This window comes from Venturia canescens, chromosome 9, assembly GCF_019457755.1.
Source record: "Venturia canescens isolate UGA chromosome 9, ASM1945775v1, whole genome shotgun sequence".
Taxonomy (NCBI): Eukaryota; Metazoa; Arthropoda; class Insecta; order Hymenoptera; family Ichneumonidae; genus Venturia; species Venturia canescens.
The window spans coordinates 11,441,317-11,469,129 of record NC_057429.1 but is presented as its reverse complement, the minus strand read 5'-3'; the positions used below and the strand labels follow the sequence as shown (position 1 = coordinate 11,469,129).

Sequence of the window (27,813 nt, the reverse complement as noted above, 5' to 3'; positions counted from 1 at the left end):
ACTTTTTTGTACAATCGTTTGAACGGAGCAATTAATATAATTGGGGTTTTTTTCGATTGGTAACATTGCAGATTGGGCGAGGAAATGAGAAGCAACGAGAGCCTCAGTCCAAAACGGCAGAGGCACGACGATTTGGATCTCCAGGACGATGTGTTCAGTGACTTTTACATACTGCCACCGACGCCCCGTTTGTTGTCGCACATCGACGATGTTCCCGAGCCGCAAACGTCACCTCATTCGATACAGAGCTATCACGAGGATCGTTTGTGCCCGAGCGAATTGCGGGGTGTGACGTCATCGTCGTCGAGCACCTCGAACGGCTTATATTGTTCGCAGGATCTCGTTGATTCGGGAATCGGGAGATCAGGCAGCAGCAATGACGTGAGTCTGATGGACGTGAGCGACGAAACCGACAGAATTTGCGATTTTGCGAGATTCGCTGACTCCGCGAAGAGCCTCGAGGAACGTTTAGTCGAGCTTCAAACTCTCGACGAGCACTTTGATCTAGCTAAATTTGAGAGGAACAACAATCAGAGCTGCGGACGAGCCTTTCACGACATTCAAACGTTTCACAGTCTCGTCCCGGGCCTTGAGACCTAGAGTGAATATTACGAAACTGGAGTAAACGCGGCCGGGAACGAGACTAAGAAAAATAGGAAATATTTCAAAAAGAGGAGAAGAAAAAAGCATTTCTTTTCTTTTTGTGGCGGTTGATACACGCGAATAATTTTCGAAAACCGATCCCCTCGCGAGGACCATGAGACTGGATAGAAATTTGACGGTTAATCGAGAGAGACACACTCGTTAAAAAAAATTCAAGAAAAAAGAGAGAAGAAACAAAATATCTATACGTGTATGTTATAAACAACAACGTGGAAGGAGAACACAAAAACAACTTTTCCTGTACTGCGAGGGAGAGAGACTCTGTATAGATGGAAATACCTGACAAACTCATTCGTCATCGAACGAGGGTTTGGACGACTTGAACGAGTTTACGAAGGTCAAAGGGACGGGTGTATCGTAGACGTTGTAAAAGACTTTCCGGAGCTCAGGATCTCTTCGATGCGTATTTCCAAAAACCTAATCTTGTCTTTCGCTTTTTGTTCCGTCGTCAGAGGAATCAACTGCGCGGACAACGATCGAGGACTCGATCCTCCACGCTCGAGGATGAGAACTTCGAGGCACCGTTGAAAAGTCCGAATCCATAGTTTTTTTTATTTATTCTTTCCTTCGTTTTAATTACCCCGACACTAAGATTCGGCGCACACAAAATACAAATACACACACACATACACACACACAGAAACACAAGCACATTACGTAAATCTACGGTGAGCGCCTCTGTTGAAAATGATCTCGCGATCCATCGACACTCGCCCCGGCGACGAATGCGATTTTCTCCTTGCCGTAGCGAGTGATCCGGAAAAGATTTTGTATTTGATCCTTCGGGGAGCCTCGGATTGTCGACGAACCGTTGTCTTTTACCTTTTACCCCGAATTTTCACAATTCAATTAATTAATTACGAAAATACTTGACGACGATAAATTGTACAAACACATTTTTAATTATTCAATCAGATTAACTTTTGTTTTTTTTTCGCATAATCATAACATTTTATAAAATTATTTTTCCTTCTCTGCACCGCGGCAATATTTCACATACAAATTAGAAAAAAAATCAAAATTTCTAGCGTGACATTCACGCTTTTTGGTTATTCAACTTTTACAACGATGACCGAGCCTCCTCCCAACGCGTCTCAAATAAACTAAGGACCATCCGTCATTTACGAATGTTTAATGTATTGATTATATATATATATAAAACACTGTACACATACTGTTTGTATATATAGAGATACTATTTTAAGAGCGCGTTTTCCTGTCGTCTCTCGCACGATATTTATACGCATACAGGATGAGGCACATAAATTAGTGTTACAGAGCAGTTTTCGATTTTTCGACAATGAGTTTATCTTGAATAAAAACGTCGTACGCTGTCGAATTAGTTTTAAAATCGGTAATAATGTCATTGATAAAAGTACACGATTCCACTTAAAATAGTGAAGTTTACGTTGATGCAACTTCGGCGCCTACAACGATAAAAAAAAAAGGTGGTCGAGTAAGACTGCCTTTCTGAACACTGAAACTTTAGTCTGAAACATTTTTGGATATGAATTCGAGTGCTCTGTGACACTTTACGTGCCTCACCCTGTATATTCGATTCGTCACGTGATCCATCCATCCGAACTTTGGACGCGACTCATCCAGGATTATCGATGTGTAACTTTGCTTAGTTTTGTTTTGTTTATTCTTTTTAATATTTTTCTTCCTTAAATCGAACGCCAAACTCCATTTCCAATCGGCGTACGGGAAAACGTGCGTCTCTGTACATAAAAAAAAAAAAAAAAACACAATATGGAATCATAATTGTAATTATAATTAAAATGAAAAATAATGAAAAGGAAAACTTAATGGAAAAAAAGAAAAAAAAACAGAATGAAGCGAGCATAAGAAATAAGGATTATTGTCGCGCGGACGCGACAGGGCCTTAGTTAATTTACATTTATATAAAAATATTTCTGTTACTCGTAATGATGTTCCATTATTTTAAAAGAAAAAAGTGAACGAAAAGAAAAAGGAGAAAAAAATAGAGCCGTAGCTTCTAGAGCTCATGTGAGGTATTCTCGCGTTTCCCCCGCACGATTAATTTCATTATTATATATTTATATTATTACTATCAATAATATATAAATACAGATGATAATAATTTTATATTTTTGGTCGTGGCAAAACGTAATTCGTTTACGTTGTTGTACGAGTCTTCTCAATTTATCGCGCGTAGGCAAGCATTTATGTATATTTATTTAAACAAAAAGGAAACGAGAAGAGAAGATCTGCAATGTCGTTGCAAATTGATTTGATTTCCTTCTTTTTCACGAGAATCATTCGTACTGTGCGTAGTACGTGATTTTTTCAGTGCAATTTTCGGCAGGAAAAAACTGGCGGAAGATCGAGTGAACGAATCGATGAAGAGTATAAAAACGTGAATAAAAACCAAATTTATCACAAATTTTATTTGTCTTATATGATTTTTGTTAATTTCATCAATTCGAATGTGAAAAATAATCGTTCGAAGCCGGAAATATTGTGAATTGAATTTTTGTACAGTTCCATTAACTTGTTTATTCATTTTGAAAAAATGCTTCTTGAGAATAAGAGATACACAACTGTGGATCTAAAAACTTTTGGTGCGTTTACGACGAATTGGTTATTATTGTTTTTCGGCCTGTTACGAAACTCGATGTCAAGACTTTGCACAACAAATATGTACTAACCGAGTAACGTACGTGGTTATTCCGCATGATCTCGACCTGACTCTCTTTCTCACTCCGTCTCTCTTACTCGGGACTTTTTTGCGTACGACTCCGTTATACGAGACGCTCTATCGGTCATCGTCGAGTCTGGAATTCCGAGATCAGAGTTCAGGTCAATTGGTCGATTGTGTCCGCTCTCCGGCATATTAAATTCGTACGATGTTCGAACTCTTCGGAGTCGGTGGTTAAAAAGAGAGCAGCAGGAGAGAATCACTTGGGGATTTATGTACTAAAGGGAAATGGAATAATTGTGACGAAAAATTGAAAATAAGTATACAAATGTTGAAAAATAAATTTTAATCCAGATCCAGCGAGGCCCAGACATTTTAATATCAGCGCACAATAAATTTTACACTAATTAAGATGAGTTTCGTACAAATGTGTAAAACAAAACAAAAACCGAGTTCTCGTCGCTGTTCTTTTTAGTCAATCAAACGAGTACCGAAAAGCTAATCGTACTTGCCTGTACTTGAACGAATATTCCAGACGGCTCGCTGGATCGGACATTCCAATCACACACGACGGACACGCGCACACATACACACGAAGAAAAATGGAACGGTGAACAAAATGAAGAACGTTAAATGTTTGTAAAAAATCTATCAAGTTCATGCGAGAACAGGCAATTTATAGATCGCGCGGGGGAAGAGATACACACAAATCTAATCTTCCGTAGAGTGCCCGAGTCACGCCACGGTTCGCCACATTTTCACGCGGTTCAAGCGAAAAAGAAAAAAATCAGGTCCCTTCGGCCATTTTTTTCGGGCGATCGTCGGCGTGATTCAACTAATTTTTTTGTAAATAGCTGTCATTAAGAGAAAAAAAAAACAACAACAACAACATGAGACAAGAAATATTGAAAATCCTCGAAATACAACAAAATTAGCTATGTATAAAGTTTCGTACATTGTTTAGATTTTTAGTATACTAGTTATCCAAAATCAGTTACCAATTATACGAGAAAACTGCAAATAAACATGAAAAAAAAAACGACATAAGAAAAACATTGTGTCTGCGATTTTTCCATTCCTTTTTCCTTTCTTCGTGCTCGACAATTCTCCTCTACGCGCATCGCCGCATGCCGCAAAGCGGAGCCCAACCCTCGCGCGTTCCGTTTCAAGTAGTAACAGTCCGTTAAGGTCGGACCACCGAGCTCCGTCAGTAGTAAAAACCGGACCAACCACCGATTTTTTCATCATCTCTCTATAACCGGATACGGGCTCGAGACAAACATTTCATCATTTTTACGTTTGACATTTAATGGGCTGTTTATTATTAATAGAATCATTTGATTCGAGTTAGCAACCGTTTAAACTAGTTATTTTGTACAAAAGCAAATGAGAATGCTTTTGAATCGTCCGCTTCAAGTGCAAATTGGTCCGATGTTGATACAAATTAATCGTGTTACGCGATTCAATTGTTCTCGTATTTTCATGCGGCTGTTATTTCATGATTTCATCGAGACGCTTTTGTTTTTTTTTTTTTTTTGTATTTTTATTGAGTGTTGCGAATATATACAAAGGATGGAGAACCTAAATAGCTATTACAATTTTATAACTAAATAAACAAAGGTTGTTATAATAAGGTAATAACGTGTTGTTAATATTAATTTAAATAACATAATATAATAAATGGCGGTGTGTCGTAACCGCTGAAAATGAAATGAGTGATCGATCGTCGTTCGTACGTGTATAGCGGCGCTCAGGTGTCTACATTTATTCGTTTAATTCATTATTTTCTTGATTTATCGTTCCTTATTCCATTTAGTTTGTAAATCGAAGAAAAATAAAACTCGCCCGAGTGCTCGTCGAGATCAATTTCTCATTCTCGTTCACCCGTGAAATTTCGTCGCAAGCCCCACGCTAGACTCGCTCTCTCTCTGCGAACGATCGATACCGGGGGTAAAAAACAAAAACGATTACAAAAAAACGGGAGATTTTTCATTTCAGCTCGCTCCGAAATTTCTGGTTCGCAAACGAGAACGCTGAAACGATTTTCATCGAGCAACGACGAACGATCACTCTTTGTGTTTCACTTAAAAAAACGTCCTCTAAAAAATTCATTCAAGGCAGACATCATGGTCCTCTCGCTCGTTCTTTTTATTCCCTTTCTCGCACACTCTCTCTCTCTCTCTCCCCCTCTTTCGTTCTAATGTCCCATTATTAATCGGTCAAATTATTGCTTGTGTAAAATATCATCGCTCGTTTCATCGACGGCACAACACGTCTGATAACCTCCAAAAATCAACTTTTCGTCTCGCTACCGCACACGCTCTCTCACTCTCATTCTACATAAACCTCTCGTATAACCATTAACCATTCTTATTTTTGTGTTCTCTCACTTAACTTTTCTTTCTCGTCTCCTTGGTCCATGTACCGTAAAAAATATTTTGACCAGCTTGAACCAGCGCTCGAGCATTGCCTCTCAGCTTTTCATTTGGCAAACGATTTTCCATGGTGAAAAAGAATACATCAAATTTTTATGCAAAATAATATCTTTGCTTGTATTTTTTCTACGAATTTCACCTCCGAATCTTTCTCAATATAATTTGGGCAAAATATGCGGGAGCAAATATCAGGCACGTGTCAAAAAATGTCATATTCCAAATGCAAAAAAGACAAAAATATTCGTTCGTTTTTCCCCATGGAAAATAATACTTTGAGTCTCAATAGAGTGCAAAATCGAGAGACGCTAAAAAAATACTTGATCCTCTGGACAATCAACGACACATTGTCACTCCTCTTCCTCGCCCCCTTAGCTCCACGACTTTCTCCCTCTTTCCCTTTCTCTCTCTGCTTTAATCTCAATCTCACAATAATTATACCCCCTCTGCCACCAGAAAAATAGAATTCTTAAAACTTAAACTCAGTTCGCGTTCGCTCCACATCTTGCGCCGTTTTATTCATTACGATTCTCATCTCGTTTTTATTACATTTCAAATTTTCCTCGATTTGCCAGGCACTCACTAATTTTTCCATTTACAAATCCGAGTCCGAGGTTTTAACGATTCCTCGACCATGATTTTTCATTCCATTTCCAATATCATTTTATTACTTCGCGATTCGAGATATTTTTTGTTTTTATTACAAACTTTTTTTCTTCGCGGAAAAAAAGCCTCCGTCAATACGTATATCTAGAAGGTTAAAAGAAATGAAATAAACGAAATTCAACAGACGAAAAAAAAAAAAAAAAAAAACAAGTTTCATACACGATTGAGGAACGAAATGACGAGGCGCTGGCAAATCGCGTCAATAACAATTGATTATCAAGCGACTGCAATAATTAATTTGTTTTTTCTTTCTTCCTTTCATCTTTTAATTCGATATACATATATTTATATATATATATATATATATTTATATATATATAGATATATCAAAAATATCCTTAGTAAAATAGAGCATTTTATATATATATAATGTGTACCGGTCAAGTACCTTTCTATTTTAGTTCATTAACTATATATATATATATATATATATAAATATATATATATATATCCTATATGTATGTATATATAAGCGTATATTTCATTGTATACGTATATATACATAGATATATGAATACATAGCCGCGATTCGCAATCTCGCGGAAAAGCGAGTTGTTCTCCTCGGACACATCGTGATGGGTCACACGAATCTCTCTCTCTCTCTCTCTCTTCAGCGAGTTCCATCGCGCTCGGTTGAGCTCCGTTCGCCTCAAACGCGTTTTCCATTCTTCCTGTTTCGTGGCTTTCTCGTTTCCTATCTTCATCTTTATCTCGTTTTCGTTCTCTCTCTCTCTCTCTCTCACTCTGTCTTTTCCTTCCCCTTCTTTCGGTGATTCTTTATCAGCAGCATTCCTTCCGTGAAATCCAAATTGAACCGATGGCTCTTTATCGGTTTCTCGATGGACGCGCGTGAGTAAACAAAAACGTGAAAAAGAAGAAGAAGGAAAAGCAAGAGATAATTTGACGGGCTTTGGACAGCTTTCGTCAAGCTGCTAACATCGTGCTTATGCGTGTCAAATTTTTCATCGCGACCACATATTTTTCGATCACTCCGATTCTTTTTTTCTCGATTATTCTTCTATTATCACCGAAAAAATCTGAGTTTAATTGTCTTATCGTAAGTCAACATTTCCAAATCTCAACACACCATCCAACACGCTCGTAAAGCATCGCTTTATGTGTTTTTAAAAAAACCTTCATTCTTTCTCTCGAAAATTCCACGGATGGGCTCGCAGTATTTTGTTTAAATCGATGTTTCTCTTTCAAATATTCCATTCTATTTGTTTTCACGCGTGTACACCTTCGAGCCACCCCCTTTATTATCCCTGTATATTAATTTTATCTGTTACTAAATTATTTACATTCCTACTTTTATCACTCGCGAGGCAGCAATTGTTTTATTGATTTTTTCCGCGTTATTCCTCTCGGATTTTCTCCCCCTTCGATTTATCCTTCTCTTTTTAATTGATTCGCGATTTCTCACACAGCACTATTTTACGTAAATAATATGACGATTTTTATTATCGCGACCGACTCCCGACACTAACTTTTCAACTATTTCTCTCTCTCTCTCTCTTTTTCCATCTTGCCATCTCACCGTTTCAAACCTCACGTGTAAATACGCTTTTTCCAATCTATAAACTCTCTCATCTCTCCTAACTTGCTTCCATTCTCGGTCGCACACTAAACTTGACAGAATTTTTTCACCAACTGCCTGAAAACACCCTCCTATTTACCCACGCATGCCCCTTCGAGCGTCATTTAATTAATTACAATCCGTTGATTACCTAAAGATGATATTGTTATCCATTTATATGTACAGTGTGATTATGTCGTTACGTAAACGCAATAAATAAGCTCAACGCGTCTTTTATTCTCCTAAAACTAAAAATTACTCGTTCCGTATTGTTTTCTTGCTTTTCGTTCATTTGTTTTTCCTTCTTTTCGTGCCATAAACATTTTTGTGTACGGTGAATCAACTCTGTGTACGTGGTCGTGGGGTGTATCGTATAAATACAAATATAATTTACTTTTTTCTTTTCTCTTCCTTTCCCCCTTCCTTCCTCCCGTCCCCATTCCACCCTTAATTCACTGCATTCCCGTGTTTTTGTTCCGCGTTTTCGACCAAACCAGCGAATTTTTTCCTTCCAAAATATTGATATTCGTTCGTTATTTGGTCACTCGACAAATAAAAATCGGTCGAGTAGAAGTTTACAAAAAAAGAGAAAAACAATTGGTCATTTACGAGAAAGATGAAGGAAAAATTATCACGTACATCAAACTCCGCCACTTCCGCTCACTTATATATGCATTTATATATATGTATATAGATGTGGGTGTGTAATGAAATAAAATAGAAAGCAGATTAGAAAATTGAATTTTGAGTTGGTAAAAAGAGCTCAATTGTTGGAGCCGTCGCTCTCCCTCCCCCCCCCCCCCCTCCTGCGTGCGAGAAAAAACAAATTTTAAGCGTTTCATCGGTGCCGGAATATCCGGTTTTGTATACATAGTAAAAACGCGTTGGGAACGCAATGACAGAAAAAAAGAGACGTGTTAAGGTGACTGATTCCTCGTGAACAATAATTCCTAACGATAATGATATAATCATTTAATTGATTAATAATAATATGTATACCATACTAGCTCACTTTCTTCATCGTAACGTGTAGGTCATTTAAAAATTAACGCTTCCCTAGGTCTCTCTCTCTCTTTTTTTCTCTCTTACAATCTCTCAATCTCACTTCACTAGTGACGATTAGGCACTTTGTTTTTTTAAATTTTCTTTGTTTTGTTTTGTTTTTCTCATTTTCTTGTTGGTAGGCGTACCCGCACACACCATTTGATTTCGACGAGGCACGATTGGCATAATCGTCGAGATTCGATCGCAACCCGTTTATTCGTTTTGTTTAGTATCTTTCTATGATTCTAGCCCCATGAGAACCTCGTCGACGCACGGGTCTCGTCCTCGATGAATTTTTTTTGTCTTGGTAATATTTGTTTGTTCAACGCGAGCTTTTTACGGACGCTCAACAATTTTCACAGACGTAAATATGTATAGATTTTCTCACTTTTCTTTTCATCTTTTGTGTTTTGTTTTTGTAAAGCCTCTCTCGGTCATTCGTTCTCGAAACATCGCGGAACAATGACAGAGCGCTTACATCGACGTGGCGAGTGTTTGGGCAACGTTTTCCGTCGCAATGAAATTATAGATAATAATAATAATAATAATAATAATAATAATAATAATAATAATATTAATAAAGAGTTTTTCCGTTCGTATCCCCTCGACGTTTCGGAACGAGGCACTTTGAATTTCTGTCGATTTTTCGTCAATGCAACGGACAGAAAGGCCTCGTTGACAGGTTCGGGCAGAGGAGAATACTTTCGTCAAACCGTAATTTCGTCAGTGATTCTCCGTTCCTCAACTTCCAGCCCCTGTCACTTGTCCAACGGTCTCGATACCGTTTGCGGTATAACGGTAAGAGATTTTGGAATTTTTGGCAATATTGGAATTGGGTTTGGAGGTTTGGTCGTAACCTGTATCGATTTCGGGAGATTAAGGGTGTTTATGAGATTTTGAGTGGGTGTGTTCTCGTTTGATAAGGAACGCACGTCACATATGAGCGGCTCGAAATCACCGCGCGTCTGACGGTTGAGCATCTCTTGTTGCATTCTCAAGTGTTTCTGGAATTGAGTTTGTGCGGCGATTTGTGCCTTTTGGTACTGTGACGCAAGGCCGGTCGGTTTGAGACTAATCGTTGCATTAGGATTCGGCGAGGAAGAACCACCGCTCGGACTCGACGATTGTTTCTGCTGCTCAGTCAACAATTGTTTTTGCTTTTTCAAATTTTGCAAACGACGAAATTCCGCCTCGCTCAATTGAAAGACTTTGCCACCGGAAGTAACGGGTATTTTGTTTGGTTCCTTGCGCTGCTTGTTCCCTCCCGTAGGCCCCCCGTTGCTCGACGAACTACCTGAAGGTAAATTCAACCGCTGTAAACTCGGGGGTGGTTTCTTTATTATCGAAACTCCCGATGTGAGTTTTAACACGCGTTGCGGACCGAGCTTGAGGTTTTGAGCGGAAACATTTGCGCTCGCGCTCGTACTTGTCGGTGGCGTATTACTACCACCCACGCTCGTACTCGTTGTCGTCGTTGACGATGACGTCCCCGTTGTTTTCGTCGATGATACGCTCAACAATGACGTACTCGTCCCGGGCAACGAAAGTCTGTCTCTCTCCATCACATAACCACCGCTCAAACGCCTTGGACTGTTGTACTCCGAGGATATCGGCTCCATTATGGGCTCGTCCATTTTTTCAGGCCCCTCGTACGATATCAAACGATTTTGAACCGATGTCGAATAATTTATTGCGTTTCGCGAGGCGTTCGGCGCTAATACGAGGTCACCCGATCTATAATACTTTTCGAGAAGTATCAAATGTCGCAGGAAGGAACTTTGATTGCCGTAAGGCCTCTGTAACTCCTGCCAGAGAAGTTTCGTGTCACGATCATATTGTATCATCGTCGCGCACTTCTCCCAACCCTGTGGCGTTATCTCGCGCACATTCGTGAATTCCACGTTTGCATGAAGATTCATCTCTTCCTCACCGGGGAACAATGTGCGCACGCTTATCGAAGGATTCGCACCGAGTCTCTGAACTACCGGCGTTATGTCGTTGCTCATTCGCGGCCTTTTAGGCAACCTCGTCAACGTCACCTCCTTGTCCATCGCCAATATCTCTACCACGTCGCTCCCACTGCGAGACTCCGATGACATCAATGGCTCGCTCGTATAAACCAATTGTTCCAGAGCTTTTCTTTTCTTCAACTTTTCCACCGTACTCTCGAGATCCATCAACTGTACTTCCCTGCCTATCGCCTCTTCGCTCGGCATTATTGCTACACCTCGATTCTCATTATCCGTCTCCGAATTCCCACTTTCCGAATTTTTCGGTATTGGCTCCGGTGTCGATTTCTCCGACGCCGAATTGTTCAAACCGTCCGGTGATTTAGACATGCTTGTGTTCTTACTCGTATTGCATTTTGCCTTCTTACGCTTTTCCTTGTCCTTCGACGTACCCGCTGTCGCATCATCCTCGTCCCCATCGAATACCTCGATGTCGTGACAGTGTAAGATTCTGGGGAACACGCGTCAATGCAAATTCATTTAATTATTTTTTCAAACGTATGCAGTGCTCGGGGATTAGAAGAATTTCGAACATTTAATTCCAATTATTAATTATTTTTGTGATTCGTGCTCTTTCATAACAAAACGTACTTCAATCCAAAGTATTCAAGAGTTTCACGTTGTAAATGATTCAGACGGGGTTTTAATACTGACAAAAAAATTAGTGTTGTAATTGAAAATTATATTGAATAGCGAAGTTGAAGAATCACTTAAAAAAAATGTATTCCACGTAAAGACAAATTGGAAAAACGCTTTGAAGCGTTTTTTTTCGAAAAAATTTTAATAACTCACACGGGTCCGGGTTCCCGTGATTAGAATTATTTGAATACTTTTCTCACTCCTCACCTGATCCGATAAGTCTTGCAGAAAGTCTTGTGGCTCGCGTTCATGTTGTCGAGGTACTTGTATTTGAGTTGAAGCTGGGTAAAGTATCGACACAGTTTGCAGACAAAAGTACCAGCCACGAGATGAACAGGTATTCCCTGACCGTAGAGACGCTGATTCAGCTCCTTGATCTCGGATGCCGCGAGCGGATGCGTGTGATTTTTTGCGAGACGACGTTTGCACAGTGCACACGTCAGATATGGTTCGATCTTCGAGTAATGATCGACGCAAAATGACATCGACGTGTGTTGACTCAATTCCCAATTGATGTCGACCTTAATTCACATTTTATTATTATTATCATCATCATCATCATTATTATTATTATTAATGATACATTTTGAAAAACACTGGTTTAAAAAAACTGTCAGAATTTTCAAACGCTTCGTTTCGTAACTTCGACAAGCGAAATCTTTGATGAAACATTTTCATGCTAATTGTAATCCGATGAAAAGAAGAGATTATAAAATAAATGTGTAAATTAAGAATTAGCTCAAGGCGAAGCGAAAATTGTACCTGATGTTGAACAACAGCTTTGACTTTTAGTAGCCATCGTCGTTTAATATGATGCCTCGCAGGTTCCCGACAATCTCGAGCCAAACATTTGGAAACCATCAACTGCCGATGCTGACGCTGTGGTTTTGTCTGCATATTCGTAGGACTGGTATTCGCCTACGAAATAAAGAGCGGAGAAAATATGAATTATTTGATTGTTTTGTTTCACTTAATTCTAACTTTGGTATGAGCTACCAATTGATGTTGAATCCTCAAACGTGAGTGCACATTGTTCATTGGAACCATTGAATTTTTTAGCTCATCTTTCGTTTCGTATGGATTCGACTCTTCGACCAAAATGATTTAGGAAATAAAACTTGTTTCGAGCCGAAGGATAAAATTGGAAAATTGTGTCTTACCCTTCGATCAACGTGGCGATAGCAAGCGTCGCAAAGGCAAGAGTCCTTGTTAAGGTGTTTTTCAATGCTGAGTATTTTTTGTCGTCTCTCGTCAGATTTCATTTGAGCGAGATGCATGGGAGTATCGAGAGAGCCAAATTTGCCGAAGCAGTAGCAACAAACGTCGGCGCAAAGTCGACCTGGATGAATTGAGAAGGACGAGGATTTTTCAGGTATGACGAGAGACTGACGATCCTTGGGAGGCGCTTCTTCGGTGTCTTCGTCTGTGGTGACAAAATCTGAGGTTAAAAAATCAATTGGACTACACAAGTCGAAATCGTTAATTTTGTTTTTCATTAAGGATGAGGTTCCAAAACTCAGGGAATTAGGCGTGCAAAGGTATGTAAAATTTCGTAAAAACGTCATACGTGCTTGAGGAAAAAGATGGCATGGGCCAAATAAAAGCGTGGGTAATCGATGATATTTGTGAGGATTGTTTCTTGCTTGATCGACATGCGGGTCATGCGTGCATTCCGTAATTTTCTTTACTTCCACATTTCGTTCATCTTCATCGGAGGAAGAACGTTGAGAATTTTTTCACTTCCTCCAGCGATTCATGCACGCAGAGTCTCAAATAATGAGATAAAAACGCATTTCAACCGAGCGGTTAAACTTTTGAATAAAGCCAGAGTTAGCTGGGAAAGGTATACGATTAATATTGTAGTTATGCCCGCAACCAGGATTACCGCAAGAGTGTCTGTGGTTAGTAGAGAACTTTCGGTTCGCACCAGAGCTGCTATCTCCCAAACCACTGGTCCCAAACTGCAAAAATAAAAACGAAAAAACACTGGTTAGCCTCAATTATTTCGTGTTTTCGAGTGGTCGGTCGAATTGAAAATGACGTATAAAGCATTTATTTCTTTGTACTACTACGAAAAGGTACTCTCTGTTGCACAGTAATAAAAAGAAAAAAGTTCACGAAAATATTTGTCAAAGAAAAAGTTTGTAAACGATGATGAAAATCGATGCAATTTTTTGCGCAGTAAAAGAATATTGAAAATGTTGAATGACCAATGAAAAAAAAATCAAAGATGAAACCTCACCTCCTTCTGAATGGTATAAAATTCCGGCGAGTCTCCGTCGCCATCACCGCGTCCCTGTTTCAGCACCATTTTTAACGGAGATCTCGATCTCTTCTTGTCCTTGTCCTTTTGAACTCGAATAACGGTTTTGAGAGTTCCGGTGTACTGTTCTTTCCTAGCTTTTTGATGATTCAATCTTTCGGCAGCCTTCTCAAGGGACTCGAGCCCAAGAAGTCGTAGGATGGATTCTTTTTTAGCCTTGTCTTCGGGAGTTTCATCGATTTTACCGATTGTGAGACTGCTGGAGGATTCGCCAGAAGTGGATGCTTCGTCGGAGTCTTTTTGAGGAGTTTCCGGTGTTTTAGCGATCTTGGACTCGAGGTCGGAAACTCCATCGACATTTTCGTTTTCCTTCAAGGTGTCGCTTCCGACTCTTTCACGAGACAAACGATCGCTGCTGCATTCGGATTTGCCCTTGACATTTTCAATGTCGTTTTCAGACTTGCTACGGTTACTTTCCGAAGCATCCTCGAGTTTTTCCACCGGGCCTCTTCCACCCTCAGAAAATCCACGAAGATTGTCTTTACCTCTGAGAACTTTATCGTATTTATCAACGAGGGAACAATTGTTTTCGTTTATCGTTGCCACTTCGTTATCCAACAATGTCTCCTCTTTGTTCTGCTGATCCGATTTCCTTACGTCCTTACGGCTACGCTTGTTCTTCAGAGTATTTTGCGGTGTTGTAGTGAACTCTTCCTTGCGTTTCTTAACCTCGCGACTTCGTCTCGTGCGCGCTGGAATTTCTGGTTCTTCTAGTTTTATCGTCGTTTCTCCCGTTTCAGTATTCTCAGTTTCTTTATTCGGCTTTTCCTCTACTTCGGATGAAAAATCTTGCAGTTCTTCCAGCTCTTGATGAAGCTCGGGCTCGAGCTTTATTTCAACGCTTTCCGTACCCCGTCCGCTGTTTTGTTTTGCTTCGGCTTTCTTCAGTCTATCGCGAGCTCTCAAAACTCGGCGATTCTCTTCCGCCGCGAATTTCTGCTCCTCTTCTTCCTTGTTTCTTGAATTTTTCGATTTATTCGAATCACTTCGAGACTCCTGGCCACAATCGGAAGCTTCCTTGCTCGGAGATTCTTTGTCTGCGTTTTCCGGTGCATTTCCTTCCGACTCAGTCGGGTTGTTGTTTGTTTTGTGCAATTTAGTGGATCCGTTTTCAGGATTTTCGTCGGCATCGTTTCTGGGAGTTGTCTCAGTCTGATTCGGCGACGACGAGGATGCGTTGGTCCACCGATCATCTGTGCAGTACGGATCGAGAGTTTCTGACTTTTCAATTTCGTTCTTCTCCGCGTTGGAACACGTGGCCGTTTCTTCGACAAGGTTTTCCTCAACCTTGCACGATTCCTGTTTCTTCGTCTCGAGTTTAGTCCTGTCTACGGTATTGGGCGGAGTATCGCCCACGAGTCTTTCAACCTCCTTCGATATGCTCTCGAGAGTTTCGGAATCCTCGGGAACATTTGAAATATTAAGATCTACTGTGTCTTTTTTCTCTTCAGGCTTGGGCTCAACGTTCGGTTCAACGCTGAAATCGGACGAGGGATATTCAGCACTGTTCTCGCCTTGGTTATTTTTCTGTAAATTCGTAGTTTCGTTCGTCGCTTGTTCGATCGTTTCAGCCGAGTGACGGTTTAGTTCTTTTATATTGTTACTTGGATTTTCCTCGCTCGGAGAATCTTCGGGATTAGATTTGACTTTATCTCCATCTTCGAAGAGACTCGATTTTCCGCTGCTGTCAAGATCAAGAATACTTTCGCTAGAGCTCTTGATCCGCAATGATTGTCTCGTTACGATTGATTTTCTCGCTTCCCGTTGATGCTCCGCAGAACTCTCTTCTTCGGCGAGTCTCTCTTCAGGAGTTTTGTCAATCTCGTTGGAGAAATCGTCCTGATCGATGGTATCAGACTTTTCACTCGTTTCATTATTATCCTCGGTCGTTTCGACGTTCTCAGGACTGTCACTCGTTTGTGGTTTCTGTTGTTGCTGCTCGTCGACCTGTTGCTCGATTCTGGGAGTTTCGCCGCTCGCTGATTCGCTGTTGTGCGTCTCGACGAGCTCGCATTCGCCCATGACTAGCTTTTCGATCTCTTTGGCAGTATCGGCTACTTTAGGCACTGAATTATCGGAACTGTTTGACGCGGTGACCTCGCTCTTCGAAACGGTCGGCTTGTCGTTATCCTCGACGAGGGTATCGTCGATGATACCAAGTTTCTGGGACTCGGCGCTAAGAGGAGCAACTATTTCCTCGATTTTCGGTACCTCGAAGTTTTTACTACGTACGAGACTTTTTTCAGGTCCGAATATTTTACTCTCGATCGATTTGGCGATGGTGAGCTTGATGTTCTCGATCATTTGGTCGATGTGTGATTTGGACGAGTTCTCACTTTTATCATTCGTGTAAAACGAGCTCATCGTCTTTTTGACGTCGATGTTGAGACTGCTGCGACGTGATTTTGGGGATTTGTTCTCAATCGTGATTTTGGACAAATTATCTTTCCGCAATTGATCGAGACTGCCACTCTTACGCGGCGACTCCAACTGACCGGGCAAACCGATATTCCCACTCCGTCCGCCGAGTGGCCTTAACTCATCGTTCTCCGGATCCTCGATTTTAATCTCGATCTCAGTACTTTTAGCTTTCGTTTTCGAGCGCAATATCGGGCCTATTTCGACGCCTCCTATTCTATCACATCTTTCGCCGTTGTTATTGTTTTCGAGTTCCATACTCGAGTCGATAACGCGATCAAAATCGCTCGGAGAATCCAGCTTTATCGGCGAGGTCTCGTCCTTGTTGGAAGGTAAACTGCCACCGCTCTGATTGTCATGTCCACTTGATTCGGAAAAAGAGGATTCCGCGTCGATCGTCACGTCGGAAACGTTGTCCACGCTCATTTCCCCGGACTCCAAGGTAGCCGAGGACTCGTCCATGTTGGGCCAACGTCGTTTTTTGTTGACTTCGGTATCGAGTGATATTCCGGAATCGCTGAGTTGGCGCAACTTGCCGTTTCTCAGGCTACGCTGACCGAAGGAATTGCCCGAGCGATTTCTCAGCTGTATCGAAGTCTGGGAATCTTGATGGGGTGTTTGCGGTCGATCTTCCTCGTTTATCGATCGCGTTTCTTCGCTCTCCAGAACTTCTTTTTTTATCTCAACGTCCGTAAACAATTGTTTCTCGTCGATGAGCATCTTACGACTTCTCGTCAATTTTCCGCCGACCACTTGGCAATCTTCGTTCTCGGTGTCGCTCAACATCGAAGCAACGACTTCTTCGATCGTGAGATCGACCGAACTGTTCGAAATTGGTGATTTCTTAAGATTTTTCGTTTCCGGCGACGTCGTACTGCTTCCCCCCGAGCTCTTCGGGTTTATAGAGTTTTTATTCACGTTAGTGTCGCGCTCTTTGCTCGCGTTTCTCTTCGATAACAAATTCTTTTGAGTCTTTGAACTTTTCGAGGGTGATTCGAGGCCCTCGTTTTTCAATTTTCTCCCACTTTTCGGACTGTTCCTCGTGCTCGCTGATACGAGATTTTCGAAGACTACGATTTCACGATCGTTCGAAGCTACGCTTTCAGTCTCTTCGTTCACTCGCCCCGAGCCTTTCGTCGCTTTTTTTCTATTACTTTTCTTTGTGCCTGCTTCGTTCTCCGTGTCCTCTTCCTCCTCGCCCTCGAGCTTTCCCTCCTCCTCCCGCCCCTTCTCAACAACCTCTTGATCCTCGTCGTTTTTCCTCACTTGACGATCAGCCTCGACCAAACGTTTGACTCTCTTCAATTTAACGCCTTTTTTCACGTCCACTGTGATTCTTCTTATATTTTTAATCGGCACTTTTTTCGTCACCTTTGAATTTATCAAATTGGACTTGGCGTTTCTCAACTTTTGCTTCCGCCTTAAACTTCTCAATACTTGTTTGCGAGGCAGCGAAGCTTCCAATCTTGGTGATATCTCGCTACCACCAGCCACTACTTCTAAAATTTCTCTTGCCAATTGTTGTTGCTGCTTATGCGACGGCTGGTTTCTCTTACGATTGTTCTGCGCCGAGCCCAGGATTGATTCCGCATTGTTCGCCTTCTGCTTTGTCTTTGAAGGCGCTAAGGGTCTTTTCTCCCTGGATGCCATCTCACTTCAACCCACATTGGGCTCCTGAAAATGGAATTCCATAACTTTTCTTGTTTCACTTTCTCTCACAGTCGAGTATCCGGCGTCTCGGCGAGCTGAAAAATCACACAATCTATGGGTATATGAGTTTGCGTCATTTTTTATTACTCAAGCAAAAGTATTAATTTTCAAAAATCAATCAAAAGGACAAAAAAGTCTTGAGAAGAGTCGAGAGAGAAAAAAAAAATTATTATCCGCTTGTGAAAATCTACCAAAAAATAAGCGATCGAAGATTTATAGTTATGTCCGCTAAAGAGAACTGTAACTTTGGATGATATAAAAGCAAGTCCGACATTCGATATGGAAAAGCAAAATATTCTAATAATTGGATATTTGAACGAAATAAGTTGGGAACATCTTTTGCGTCGACAGTTCCAGAATAACAGATCGACGCAATCAACATTTTTTTTAAATATATGAAAGTGCAAAAAGTGGTAGAAGGAATTTTTGGGAAAATAAACAACAATTTGGAACGGACCGATTGCAGGGTTGAGAAACAAGTTGATGCTACCCGAGTAAGGGTGGAGAATGAAATTTTGAAAAAAGGAAAAGAGTCTGAATATTTGCTGGAGCGGATGTGATAAAATTCCCCATGAAAAAGTAGAATATTCCAGTGATCTAGATCACATAAATTGAGGTCAGATTTCGAGCGTGTATAGAGAATATATAAAATGTATGTACGTACGTACGTACGTACATAAAATATACGTGTGTGTGTGTGTGTATGAAAGTTCCACTTCTCGAAATACAACCCTCTGTCTCTTTTACGGGTAGGCAGAGTGGAAACAGGGGTAGATTACGGTCGAAGAAGCGTCACTGGGCAACAAAAAGGGGGGTTGCAAACCTTTCGCGTATTTATTCTCGTTTTCACTCATAATTCGCTATTTTTTACACACATTTTTCCTTTTGGAAGGCGAGGCAGGTGAACGAAAAAAATCGACAAAGGACGATCGCGCTTTTACTACTACTTATAGGGCAGCAACGAAAAAAAGGAACGCGTGAAACGACGAGTAACGCGAAGAAGCGCACAGAGCATAGAGCAAAAGCAGCGCTTAGTGTGGGACGATAAAACGAGAGAGCCTCCATTCCCGTGAGTATCGCTCGAAAGGGAGGAAACGGAGACGAGAGGAACAAAGATCTACGGTAACGCGCAAAGAGGGAGACAGGAATAGAGGTATGAAACGCGAAAGAGAGAGAGAGAGAGAGAGAGAGAGAGCGAGAGAAAAAGTGAGAGAGGACGAGCCGTGCGCAAGAGAGAAAGAGAGAGGAGAGAGAAAGAGAGTGGATAATCCTGAGTGATGAAACCTATATTGAGTCAGGCCCAGGTTACGCGCGGCGAGAAAGAACATTTTTTCATGGCCCCCAAGTGCTCACGGTAGCTTGAAAAAAAGTTTCCATCTTTGGGGTTGTTCGAGCGACCCTGACACGAACGAAGAGGGAAACTATTAAAGACCGCGAGAGAGGAATCAAGAGAGAGAAAATTACGTGACAAAAGTTTGCATCAACACACGGATGTTACACACCGTGAGTCTCTCAGGTTCTCTAGCCGCCCGTCGTCGAAAAAGCGAGAGACGGAGACAGACGGAGATAGAGAGTGCGCGAGAGAGAGAAAAAAAACTAAAGGCTTCCTCATATTTCGAGCGATATTTCACTCACGAACTGACGTACACGCGAAATAGTCGCCTCGTCGGTAAGCGAAAACCTTGTAGTAAGTAACGAGCACCAAATTTGAGGTCCAAGAGAACCAGGTACAAGGAAAAGTGTTCGATTCAATGGTACGAGGGGCAAAGAAAATCGCCACGAATAAACAAAAGGTCGAAACCGTGTTGAGGGGAAGGGGGAAGGGGAGGGGAAAAGAGGGGCCCCGAACTTCGAAGACTTATTTCGTGCACTTTGACAATATTCCGATACTTAATTTCTTACGTTCGAGTCGCATTACTCGTAGCACTTACCTCTGAGGCCGAAAATCCTTCCGGAAACCCGACGTTTCGACCGTAAATATCGGGAATAATATCCCCGTGAAAATTACACAGTACCGTTGCACAGGGTGTCTATGCGCTGTTTCACTGTTTTCACACTATCGCCATCTGACGGACATTGACACTACCTTTCACCGTGTGTAATCCCGCACATAACCCGTTCGTCGTAAATTTCTTCACGATTTCAATATTGTTATTATCATTATTATTGTTGTTATTACAATTATTATTCACGGAGAATCGCACGAACGTCGCGGCGAAGCTCGCACATTTTTTCGTCACGAGCCACCACCGATATGTTTTTCTTACTCGTTCACGATCAACGAGTAACTCTCACTGACACACCGAATATTCTCCGCACCCGAATGTCCACGAAGATGTGAGGAAATAAAATGCAGTAGAAAAAAAATGTATCATGCTAAACACGGAACAACGCGGCACTTTTCCCGTACCCTATAGTACGTTTGAGCTAACTACGTGCCCCCAACAATTCTCGATCGAATTTCACGCCCTTACGTCGTCCAACTTTCCTTCTCAATCCCTTGTTTTAATGACTCTAACAAATATCTCGTTTCTCCGTCACTACCGAACGATCGAATTATGACGCGGAAAACAGAAAAGAAAAAAGGAGTAGTCGACGCTTGGGTCCTCGGAAAAGTCGTGACGGAGAGACGTGAGAACGAGGAAGGAAGACGCGCCCGTGTGCACCAATGGCGGCGACCGACCCTTATTTACCCAACTCAAAATGGCGGCCCTTCGGATTTTCGCACGAACCGCATTCTCAGGAATTCGCGGATCCCTCACACACAACCAATCGAAGAAAAATACTTTTCTGATAATTCAACAGGTACGAATCACACTGGTTTTGTATTTTCAATTTTTATATACGCTTGACAATCCCACCGAACGACCATATTCGACTGAGTAGTTGAGGCTTTTTTATCACACTTCGGAAAGTGAAGGGCCTCACGGCAAACCCTTATCTATATTTTTTTCCCATTCAACACTTCGGTCGTATTTTTAGATGTACCACATCGCTCCAACCGACGACCGATTCTAATATTTCTCAATTAATTTTCCTGAACACAATAATAATGCGTACTTTTGTTGTGTCTTCATGCAAAACCACATGTTGCTTCGATATTTAACGATCCTACATTTAAATAATTATTTTGGCCGCAGAAACTTGAAACTAATTAAAAGAAAATAACGGAAACTAGCTCAATGTTGCTTTTTTATTCACCACTTCGAAATTTTCATTAATGATTAGACCCCACAAATATTTAGCATTCTAATCAAACATTTTCGGTTATAAAATTTACTTCGTGCTTCCATAACCTCAAAGTTTTTTTGAGATTTGTTATTGCTGTACAAGAGCATTTGAGCTCAAAAAATTGAGATATCGAAATTTACCACTCTATAATTGTTTGCTTTTTATTAAATGGTATAGCAGAGATGGGCTACTATGAAAATTGGCTATGGTCACCAAGAAAAAGAGGTCGAACTTCCTGATTTTGAAGTCTCAAAAGATCCAGCAGAATGGAAATATGTAGAATGGACACTGCAGGGAGAAGTTGTTCCCTCACCGCCCAGCGAAGTCAAAGAATATCCGTCAGGATGGAAACCTCAGTCTCGTAAATTTTATATTTATTACTTGAAATAACAGGAGTAGAAAGAAAAAGAATCGTTTATCGCGAAGATGAATCAATTTATTTACATACTTTGATTATTTAAGAATTCAGTCAACTTTTTTTATTCTAATGCTTATTGCGACAACAATTAAAAACATTTTGATGAATCGATGGTCAATGAATTTTTATCTATTTGATGCTACACTTTTCGCATCCAAACTGCGGATGAATTAAAAAATTTTGATGAATTTTCACATTACTTTTGTACCAATAAAGGTAATAACCTTGATAATTTAAAATTCAAGTTTAGAAAAAAAGTGAATTGTGTTGCAATGAATTTTAGATGAAGTAAAATCACTCCCATACATGGTGGAGCGGACGAAAAATCACATGATACCGGTGTACCTGAGACGAACTCACAGAGGAACGCAGAGACAGACGATAATTCGTAAAGTTCAGGGTGACATTGTTGGATTAGAAAAAGAATTAAGAAACCATTTGGAGCCAATAGCGTGCAAGAAGATAGGATCGCAGATCAACGAGCCAGCTGGATTAATTAAATTTCGCGGAGACTACGTGAATTTGTGTAAAATATATTTGAACGATAAAGGTTTCTAAAAATTGGAATACCTTTTGTTAAACTGTGTTTTTTAATTTCAAAATATAAATGATAAGGGTAACGAAATTCTTCGAGTTCTTATTTCATTCCTCGTTGTTAGTATTCCTCTGTATTTGTGGGAAAGAAGTAAAAAAAAAGTCAAGCTGAATCAAGTTTAAGATGATACTTTGATTATAACAAGTAGAAAAAAAGAACATGAAACAGATACACAAATTGGACGTTCGAAAGTAAAAATAAAAAATAATCGCAGTTTTCGGAGAGTAGGATAACAATATGGAAGGGTTTTTCGTTTATCATTCATCTTTTCGTTTTAATTTTACGTACGAATTCGTGCGAAATATATGTACGACGAAGAGTCACTTTTTATGTTTTATTGTGTGAATAGGGGGATCTTTTGTTGTTCTCTTTCGCCTTCTCCTCATTTTTCTTCCTTATTATAAAGCGTACGACGGATGTTTTCTACTTGAAAATCTTGCCCTGATTAAATTTACGTCCCTCTTTGTCTTCGCCGACCCAACTGAAGTATTGCTCGACCAATTGTTTCGTTTTTTCGTCAGAGGGATCGAGCTTCGTCCAGTTGTACGACTCGTAATCGATTTGCCAGTCGGGACTCAACTGTGAATTACACGATAAAACAAATAATTATTCAATTATTCCACGCACGGAAAGCGTGCGCAAAGATTCAAATGATCATAAACTCACGGTGAAAGCGAGATCCTGTCCGCGCCAGACCCAAATTCCACTGATGCTACTGTTGTCGTCAGTACCGAAAAGACAAGCACTCGCAAACGCTGCCTTTCTCATTTTATCCAAACGTTGGAACATTCCACCAATCAGATTGCAGGACATGAATGTCTAAAATACATACGAAAAATTACTCTATACATTGTTCGTGCTACCACATTTCTCCCCAAATTTCAGAATTGAAGGCAAATGTTAGTGTGCATTTAAACTCAAATAATCGAATCAAAGAAATTAAAAAAAAAAATGAAAAATGAATGAATGAATATTTTGAAGTTTCATCTCTGTAAAGAAAACTGATCATTGCCGTGTGCCGTTGTTTAATTCTACTGGAATTTTCCATACTATAAATGCTACTACTCCTTTCTACAGGTAAAAATGATTTGATTTAAAATGAGGTGGAAAGATGGTAGAGAATAATAACCTTAGTCAATTCGTCGTTGTATTTGTATTCACCCAACCAAATGCTATAGTGCGCAGGATCAAATTTTTCCCAGAAATAAGGTATGGATTCATCAACATCCTGGTTGGAATAATAACGCTTGAAATCATCCATATCGAAAGTGCCTTTGGGCATAGAATCGAAAGGATTAGAAGATTTTGGCTCTTCTGCGAGTGCAGCTTCTGCCGCATCAGGCTCTTCGGCTGGCTCGGCTTTCTTTGATTCTTTTTCCTTCTTTCCCTCCTTCTTCGACTCCTTCTTCGCGTCCTTTTCTTTCTTTGCGGATTTCCCGCCTTGATGTTGAACCACTACTTTCTTCGGGTCATATTCTAGTGTTTTGTCAGCTAATTTGAAGTTACCGATAACCGCGACCGATTCTGGTTGATACACAATCGTCTGGAACCATCTGTTCACGTTCTGGTATGGAGCACGAAGCTTCGGCTCCAGAACGTACTGGTACAAATGCAAAAGCGTCATTGCGACGCTGATGTCTGCCAACGTCAAACGCTCACCCACCAAATACGTTCGCGTAAGCAAATGCGTATTCAGCGAAGTCAGCACGCGGGCCACATCTTCCTTCGCGTTCTCGACAGTCTGAAAGCCAATTAATTCCTCCAATTAATATCAGACATCATTGTGGGTGATTTATTGTTAAACAGAAAATTCCAATAAATTTGAATCGCTCTCTATTTTATTATCAGAGCATATTCGTGGATTGACTAATGAGGATGGACAACAATGGCTTTTAAGCAAATTTTGTAAGGTTTAAAATGAAACTTTGAAAGTTTTGACAAACTCCAAATCCCAAGTGGATTCTCAAGTTCTATTGAATTATCGAAAGGCATGAATTACAGGAGAAAAGGATTAACCGAAAAAATTCATCACTGATGTAAACGTACATCGGGCTGAAAAATAATGTGACACCTGAAATAACTGATAAACCTGCATCCAAGTTTTCACACTTGAATTTTGTTTGCATAATTGTACGCTTGAGCAGAGTCAATGTAAACAACATTGCCAATATATGCGCTCGATGCATAAATTTACTGTTTCTCCTTTCGTTACGAAAAATGATCAGAAACGACCAAAAAGTTCGCCTTTTCAAGGAGATATTCCACACCGCAAAAACTAAAGAAACAAGAAATGTATTGTCACCTGCTTGTTGTAAGGTATAATTCCCAAAAGTGGGAAAACCCAAGTGCAGCTCGCAGGGATGATTTCGGAGTCTGCAAAACTGAGCCATTGCACAACTTGTGCTTTTTCGATGTCCGATTTTCCTCTCAGCTGTTCATTGGCCACTATTACAAGAATCAAAATATTTTTAGATCGGACTTGTAATTTCCAAAATTAGTAACTACCAGGTTTAGAAATAAATAGGACAGAGAAGGACTGAATAATCTTACCGTAATACGCAATGGCGTTGCTCTCAGTGAGGAATTTACCATCGGAGGTCTCAAAAGCTGGGACCTAAAAATAAAACAGAAATCGTCTAAAAACTTTTATTTCTCGATTTCCAATATGAGACTTTGGTGTATTTCATTTGTATAAAAAGTTTGAAAATAAAGTGGAAAATTCCGATGACACGTATGTCAGAAATCTTCGGACCCCCCTCCAAGGTAATTTCTCTCGAACCCCATTTTTTTAAAAGTATTTCGTCAGGTATTTCGAGAATAAAAACTTTGAGGAAAAAAAACTGCGACAATGGGAATTTTTTTTATTTTTTTCAACTAACCTTGCCCAGAGGGAATTTCTTGAGGAAAGCATCGGTTTTGTTGGTCTCTCCGAAGACGAAATCCTTGTCGATTTTGATCTGAGCACCGGAATACTTGGCCGCGATCAAGGCTTTGTAAGCCCTGAAATTTTCCGGGTACGTGTACAGAGTCTGAAAAAAATCATTTTTCCACCGTATAAATTAAGATGTAGGCTTGACAATAACGGTTTTGTATAACTTTTTAATTCACTCGCAAGCTCGATGTTTAAGGGTGAATACTACGCATGGGAAAGACTTACTCCGGACGCCATTGTATCGTGTCACGGGAAGAGGAAGTCGAAGGCCGGCAAAGGATGACACTCTCAAAATACTCAACCGCATTCAAGTGCGCCCCTTGAGTGCGCGAATGACCTTTTTTCCCCCCGAGTGTAAAAATAAAACTAAATTTTTCAAGAGGCGTGGTTTACTTTAAAAATCACCAAAGATTTGAATTATTTTGTCGAATCAATCGTCTTTACTTTGAGTTACCAGAAACGTATATTTATTTACTTTGATCAATAATTCGCGGAAAATGTCGAACGTCCTCGTCGATCTTACACAACCTGGCTTTTTCAAGCTCTTCGATTGGTCGCGACAACTCTTGAGTAGTATTCACATTTATCAACATTGATCAATCACAGCAGAATATGAGTTGTTTCATTCTCATGCGCATGTGGCTTTTGACTTTTCAACGCCCCTGTGTGAATTCACCTCAAGTTTTGACGATGCGCAGTTCATGAGAAAAAAAGTCGGAAAATCATCTGCTGTTCTGCGCATACATTCAGTTCGCAATGGTCGAAGCAGCAAGTACAGATATGGCCGCGCTCAAAGATATTGTTCCGGTTTATCAAAATTTGAAGCGTGAATGGACCAAAAATCCACCTAATTTGAAGAAATGTGGCGAAATACTGGATCAACTAAAGGTACGGTATTTTATAATACGCTCAACTCTCTCCAATCAGAATTTTCGTATACATAACCTCCCTGATATTCCTGTCAAAATGGATTGTCATCATTCGAAGGCTTTACTTCGTTCAGCATCTTTTCTAACTTCTACTTTTCTCAACAAAGAATCCTTATAATTTCCACGAAAAATTTCCATCCTTTCTCTTTTCAGCTCGCACTCACGCATCTCATGTTTTTACCAACTTCCAGCAGTGTCGCCTCTCAAAAAGAATTGGTTATCGCACGTAAGTAACTTTTTCTTTGTTTTGACCACGTCTATTGTTGAATTTATTTGATCCTACTATCAATTGAAGAACTGAAAAAGAAAAAAAAAACAATGCTATTCTGATATGAAATTTTTCCAGGACCAATTATTTTTTTATGGAAACAAGAGACCGTAAATATTGACTAAAATTAATATATTAAGCCAGAGAAATCTCTAAACTTTTGAATCAATCAAAAAGGTCAATAATTAATTTCAATTAGATAAATAAATGAATTTCAATAGTAAGATTTTCTCTTCTAATTTGGAAGCTTTTGTTCGTCGTTGTTGATAGTAAAATTCATTGTTAAAAAACTTTGTTGCGAGTTATTATATATTTTTAGGGAAAGGCACTAACGGTTCATATAATTTCAGGTGACATTTTGGAAATCGGTGCTCAATGGAGCATAGCGTCAGAAGATATTCCGTCGTTCGAGCGTTATATGGCTCAGTTGAAGTGTTATTACTTTGACTACAAGTCGGGTCTTCCCGAATCAGCATACAAGTACCAACTGTTGGGACTGAATCTGTTGTTTTTATTGTCACAAAACAGAGTAGCAGAATTTCACACGGAATTGGAACTCTTGCCGTCTGATCAAATACAATCGAATGTATATATAAGGCATCCTTTGAGTTTGGAGCAATGCTTAATGGAAGGATCTTACAACAAAATATTCCTTGCCAAAGGAAACGTGCCAGCAGCTTCTTACAATTTTTTCATCGACATATTGCTGAACACGGTGCGTGACGAAATAGGCGCTTGTATGGAAAGCGCTTATGACAAAGTGTCCTTAAAAGATGCTTCACGAATGCTCAACTTAAGCTCCGAAAAAGAAACGATGGCGTTTGCGACGAAAAAGAATTGGACTCTCAAAAAAGATGGCAATTTTTATTTCACCGCCCAGAACGAAAAAAAATCCGAGGATCCAATACCCAGCTCGGATCTAGCAACTCTTGCGATCGATTACGCACGAGAATTGGAAATGATCGTTTAACACATTTCTTTCTCCGTCCTTCTTTTTGTTTCTCAATTTTTCTCATCTCACTTTGATTCACCAACATATTTCTTTTCTAATGTGTAAGATCCAATAAATTTCGTAGGATTGATGAAAAAAACATTTCGAAGCAATGTCACTGCCGATTTTCGATTACACAACGAATTTTTTCCCCCTGCTTTCTCTGCTCCGAACTATTCTGCTCAACACATTTTTTTTTTCATTGAATGTGCTTTTGATTAAATTTCGTCAAATTAATCTAAAAATAAAAAATTCGCTGATACCGGTATACGTTGCCGAATTCTCAGGGTAAGTAAAAACTAGTCTG

At 40.2% G+C, this 27,813-nt stretch overlaps 5 protein-coding genes across 9 annotated transcripts in view; 3 read left to right on the top strand and 2 right to left on the bottom strand.

The window, feature by feature from the left end:
* LOC122415667 (uncharacterized) overlaps positions 1-4,191 on the top strand; it is a 95,414-nt gene extending 91,223 nt beyond the window's left edge. For both annotated transcript variants that reach the window (XM_043428012.1, XM_043428013.1), the window contains exon 3: positions 72-4,191. In XM_043428012.1, the coding sequence (XP_043283947.1) occupies positions 72-600 (529 nt within the window). In that variant the 3' untranslated portion in view covers positions 601-4,191. The remainder of the gene's footprint in view (positions 1-71) is intronic.
* On the bottom strand, positions 3,655-20,465 carry east (enhanced adult sensory threshold). 3 transcript variants are annotated; one of them, XM_043427984.1, is made up of 7 exons: positions 20,074-20,465; positions 13,934-18,177; positions 13,577-13,652; positions 12,852-13,114; positions 12,454-12,609; positions 11,899-12,212; positions 3,655-11,503 (listed from the first exon to the last, which is right to left on the bottom strand). In XM_043427984.1, the coding sequence occupies exons 2-7, from the start codon at positions 18,080-18,082 to the stop codon at positions 9,802-9,804; spliced, it is 6,660 nt and encodes a 2,219-aa protein (XP_043283919.1). In that variant the 5' UTR covers positions 18,083-18,177; positions 20,074-20,465; the 3' UTR covers positions 3,655-9,801. The 3 variants fall into 3 exon arrangements, with proteins under 3 accessions (XP_043283919.1, XP_043283920.1, XP_043283921.1); XM_043427985.1 differs by having other exon boundaries at positions 13,934-18,106; XM_043427986.1 differs by lacking the exon at positions 20,074-20,465 and having other exon boundaries at positions 13,619-13,652; positions 13,934-18,173.
* Positions 20,466-20,708: 243 nt separating this feature from the next.
* On the top strand, positions 20,709-22,416 carry mRpL49 (mitochondrial ribosomal protein L49). 2 transcript variants are annotated; one of them, XM_043428016.1, is made up of 3 exons: positions 20,709-20,947; positions 21,551-21,734; positions 22,075-22,416. In XM_043428016.1, the coding sequence occupies exons 1-3, from the start codon at positions 20,846-20,848 to the stop codon at positions 22,347-22,349; spliced, it is 561 nt and encodes a 186-aa protein (XP_043283951.1). In that variant the 5' UTR covers positions 20,709-20,845; the 3' UTR covers positions 22,350-22,416. The 2 variants fall into 2 exon arrangements, with proteins under 2 accessions (XP_043283951.1, XP_043283952.1); XM_043428017.1 differs by having other exon boundaries at positions 20,710-20,947; positions 21,554-21,734.
* Positions 22,417-22,498: 82 nt separating this feature from the next.
* eEF1gamma (elongation factor 1-gamma) lies at positions 22,499-25,821 on the bottom strand. The gene is made up of 7 exons (XM_043428011.1): positions 25,544-25,821; positions 25,266-25,415; positions 24,937-25,000; positions 24,689-24,831; positions 23,516-24,127; positions 23,053-23,205; positions 22,499-22,965 (listed from the first exon to the last, which is right to left on the bottom strand). Exons 1-7 carry the CDS (start codon positions 25,553-25,555, stop codon positions 22,810-22,812), a joined length of 1,290 nt encoding a protein of 429 aa, XP_043283946.1. The 5' UTR covers positions 25,556-25,821; the 3' UTR covers positions 22,499-22,809.
* Positions 25,822-26,041: 220 nt separating this feature from the next.
* Positions 26,042-27,608, top strand: Rpn12 (regulatory particle non-ATPase 12). The gene is made up of 3 exons (XM_043428015.1): positions 26,042-26,206; positions 26,401-26,473; positions 26,866-27,608. Exons 1-3 carry the CDS (start codon positions 26,075-26,077, stop codon positions 27,483-27,485), a joined length of 825 nt encoding a protein of 274 aa, XP_043283950.1. The 5' UTR covers positions 26,042-26,074; the 3' UTR covers positions 27,486-27,608.
* The last annotated feature ends 205 nt before the right edge of the window (positions 27,609-27,813 follow it).

Bases quoted from the DNA above. Each gene is read 5' to 3' on its own strand.
- east (XM_043427984.1), bottom strand. From the start codon at position 18,082: ATGGCATCCAGGGAGAAAAGACCCTTAGCGCCTTCAAAGACAAAGCAG. The intron at 13,653-13,933 runs GTGAGGTTTCAT...TTATTTTTGCAG, and splicing joins TTTATACCATTCAGAAGGAG to TTTGGGACCAGTGGTTTGGG. The intron at 12,610-12,851 runs GTAAGACACAAT...TTTATTTCGTAG, and splicing joins ATCGCCACGTTGATCGAAGG to GCGAATACCAGTCCTACGAA.
- mRpL49 (XM_043428016.1), top strand. From the start codon at position 20,846: ATGGCGGCCCTTCGGATTTTCGCACGAACCGCATTCTCAGGAATTCGC. The intron at 20,948-21,550 runs GTACGAATCACA...TAAATGGTATAG, and splicing joins CTTTTCTGATAATTCAACAG to CAGAGATGGGCTACTATGAA. The intron at 21,735-22,074 runs GTAAATTTTATA...AATGAATTTTAG, and splicing joins AGGATGGAAACCTCAGTCTC to ATGAAGTAAAATCACTCCCA.
- eEF1gamma (XM_043428011.1), bottom strand. The intron at 24,832-24,936 runs GTAAGATTATTC...TTCTTGTAATAG, and splicing joins CAACGCCATTGCGTATTACG to TGGCCAATGAACAGCTGAGA. The intron at 24,128-24,688 runs GTGACAATACAT...ATTGGCTTTCAG, and splicing joins TTATACCTTACAACAAGCAG to ACTGTCGAGAACGCGAAGGA.
- Rpn12 (XM_043428015.1), top strand. From the start codon at position 26,075: ATGGTCGAAGCAGCAAGTACAGATATGGCCGCGCTCAAAGATATTGTT. The intron at 26,207-26,400 runs GTACGGTATTTT...TTCTCTTTTCAG, and splicing joins AAATACTGGATCAACTAAAG to CTCGCACTCACGCATCTCAT. The intron at 26,474-26,865 runs GTAAGTAACTTT...ATATAATTTCAG, and splicing joins AAAAGAATTGGTTATCGCAC to GTGACATTTTGGAAATCGGT.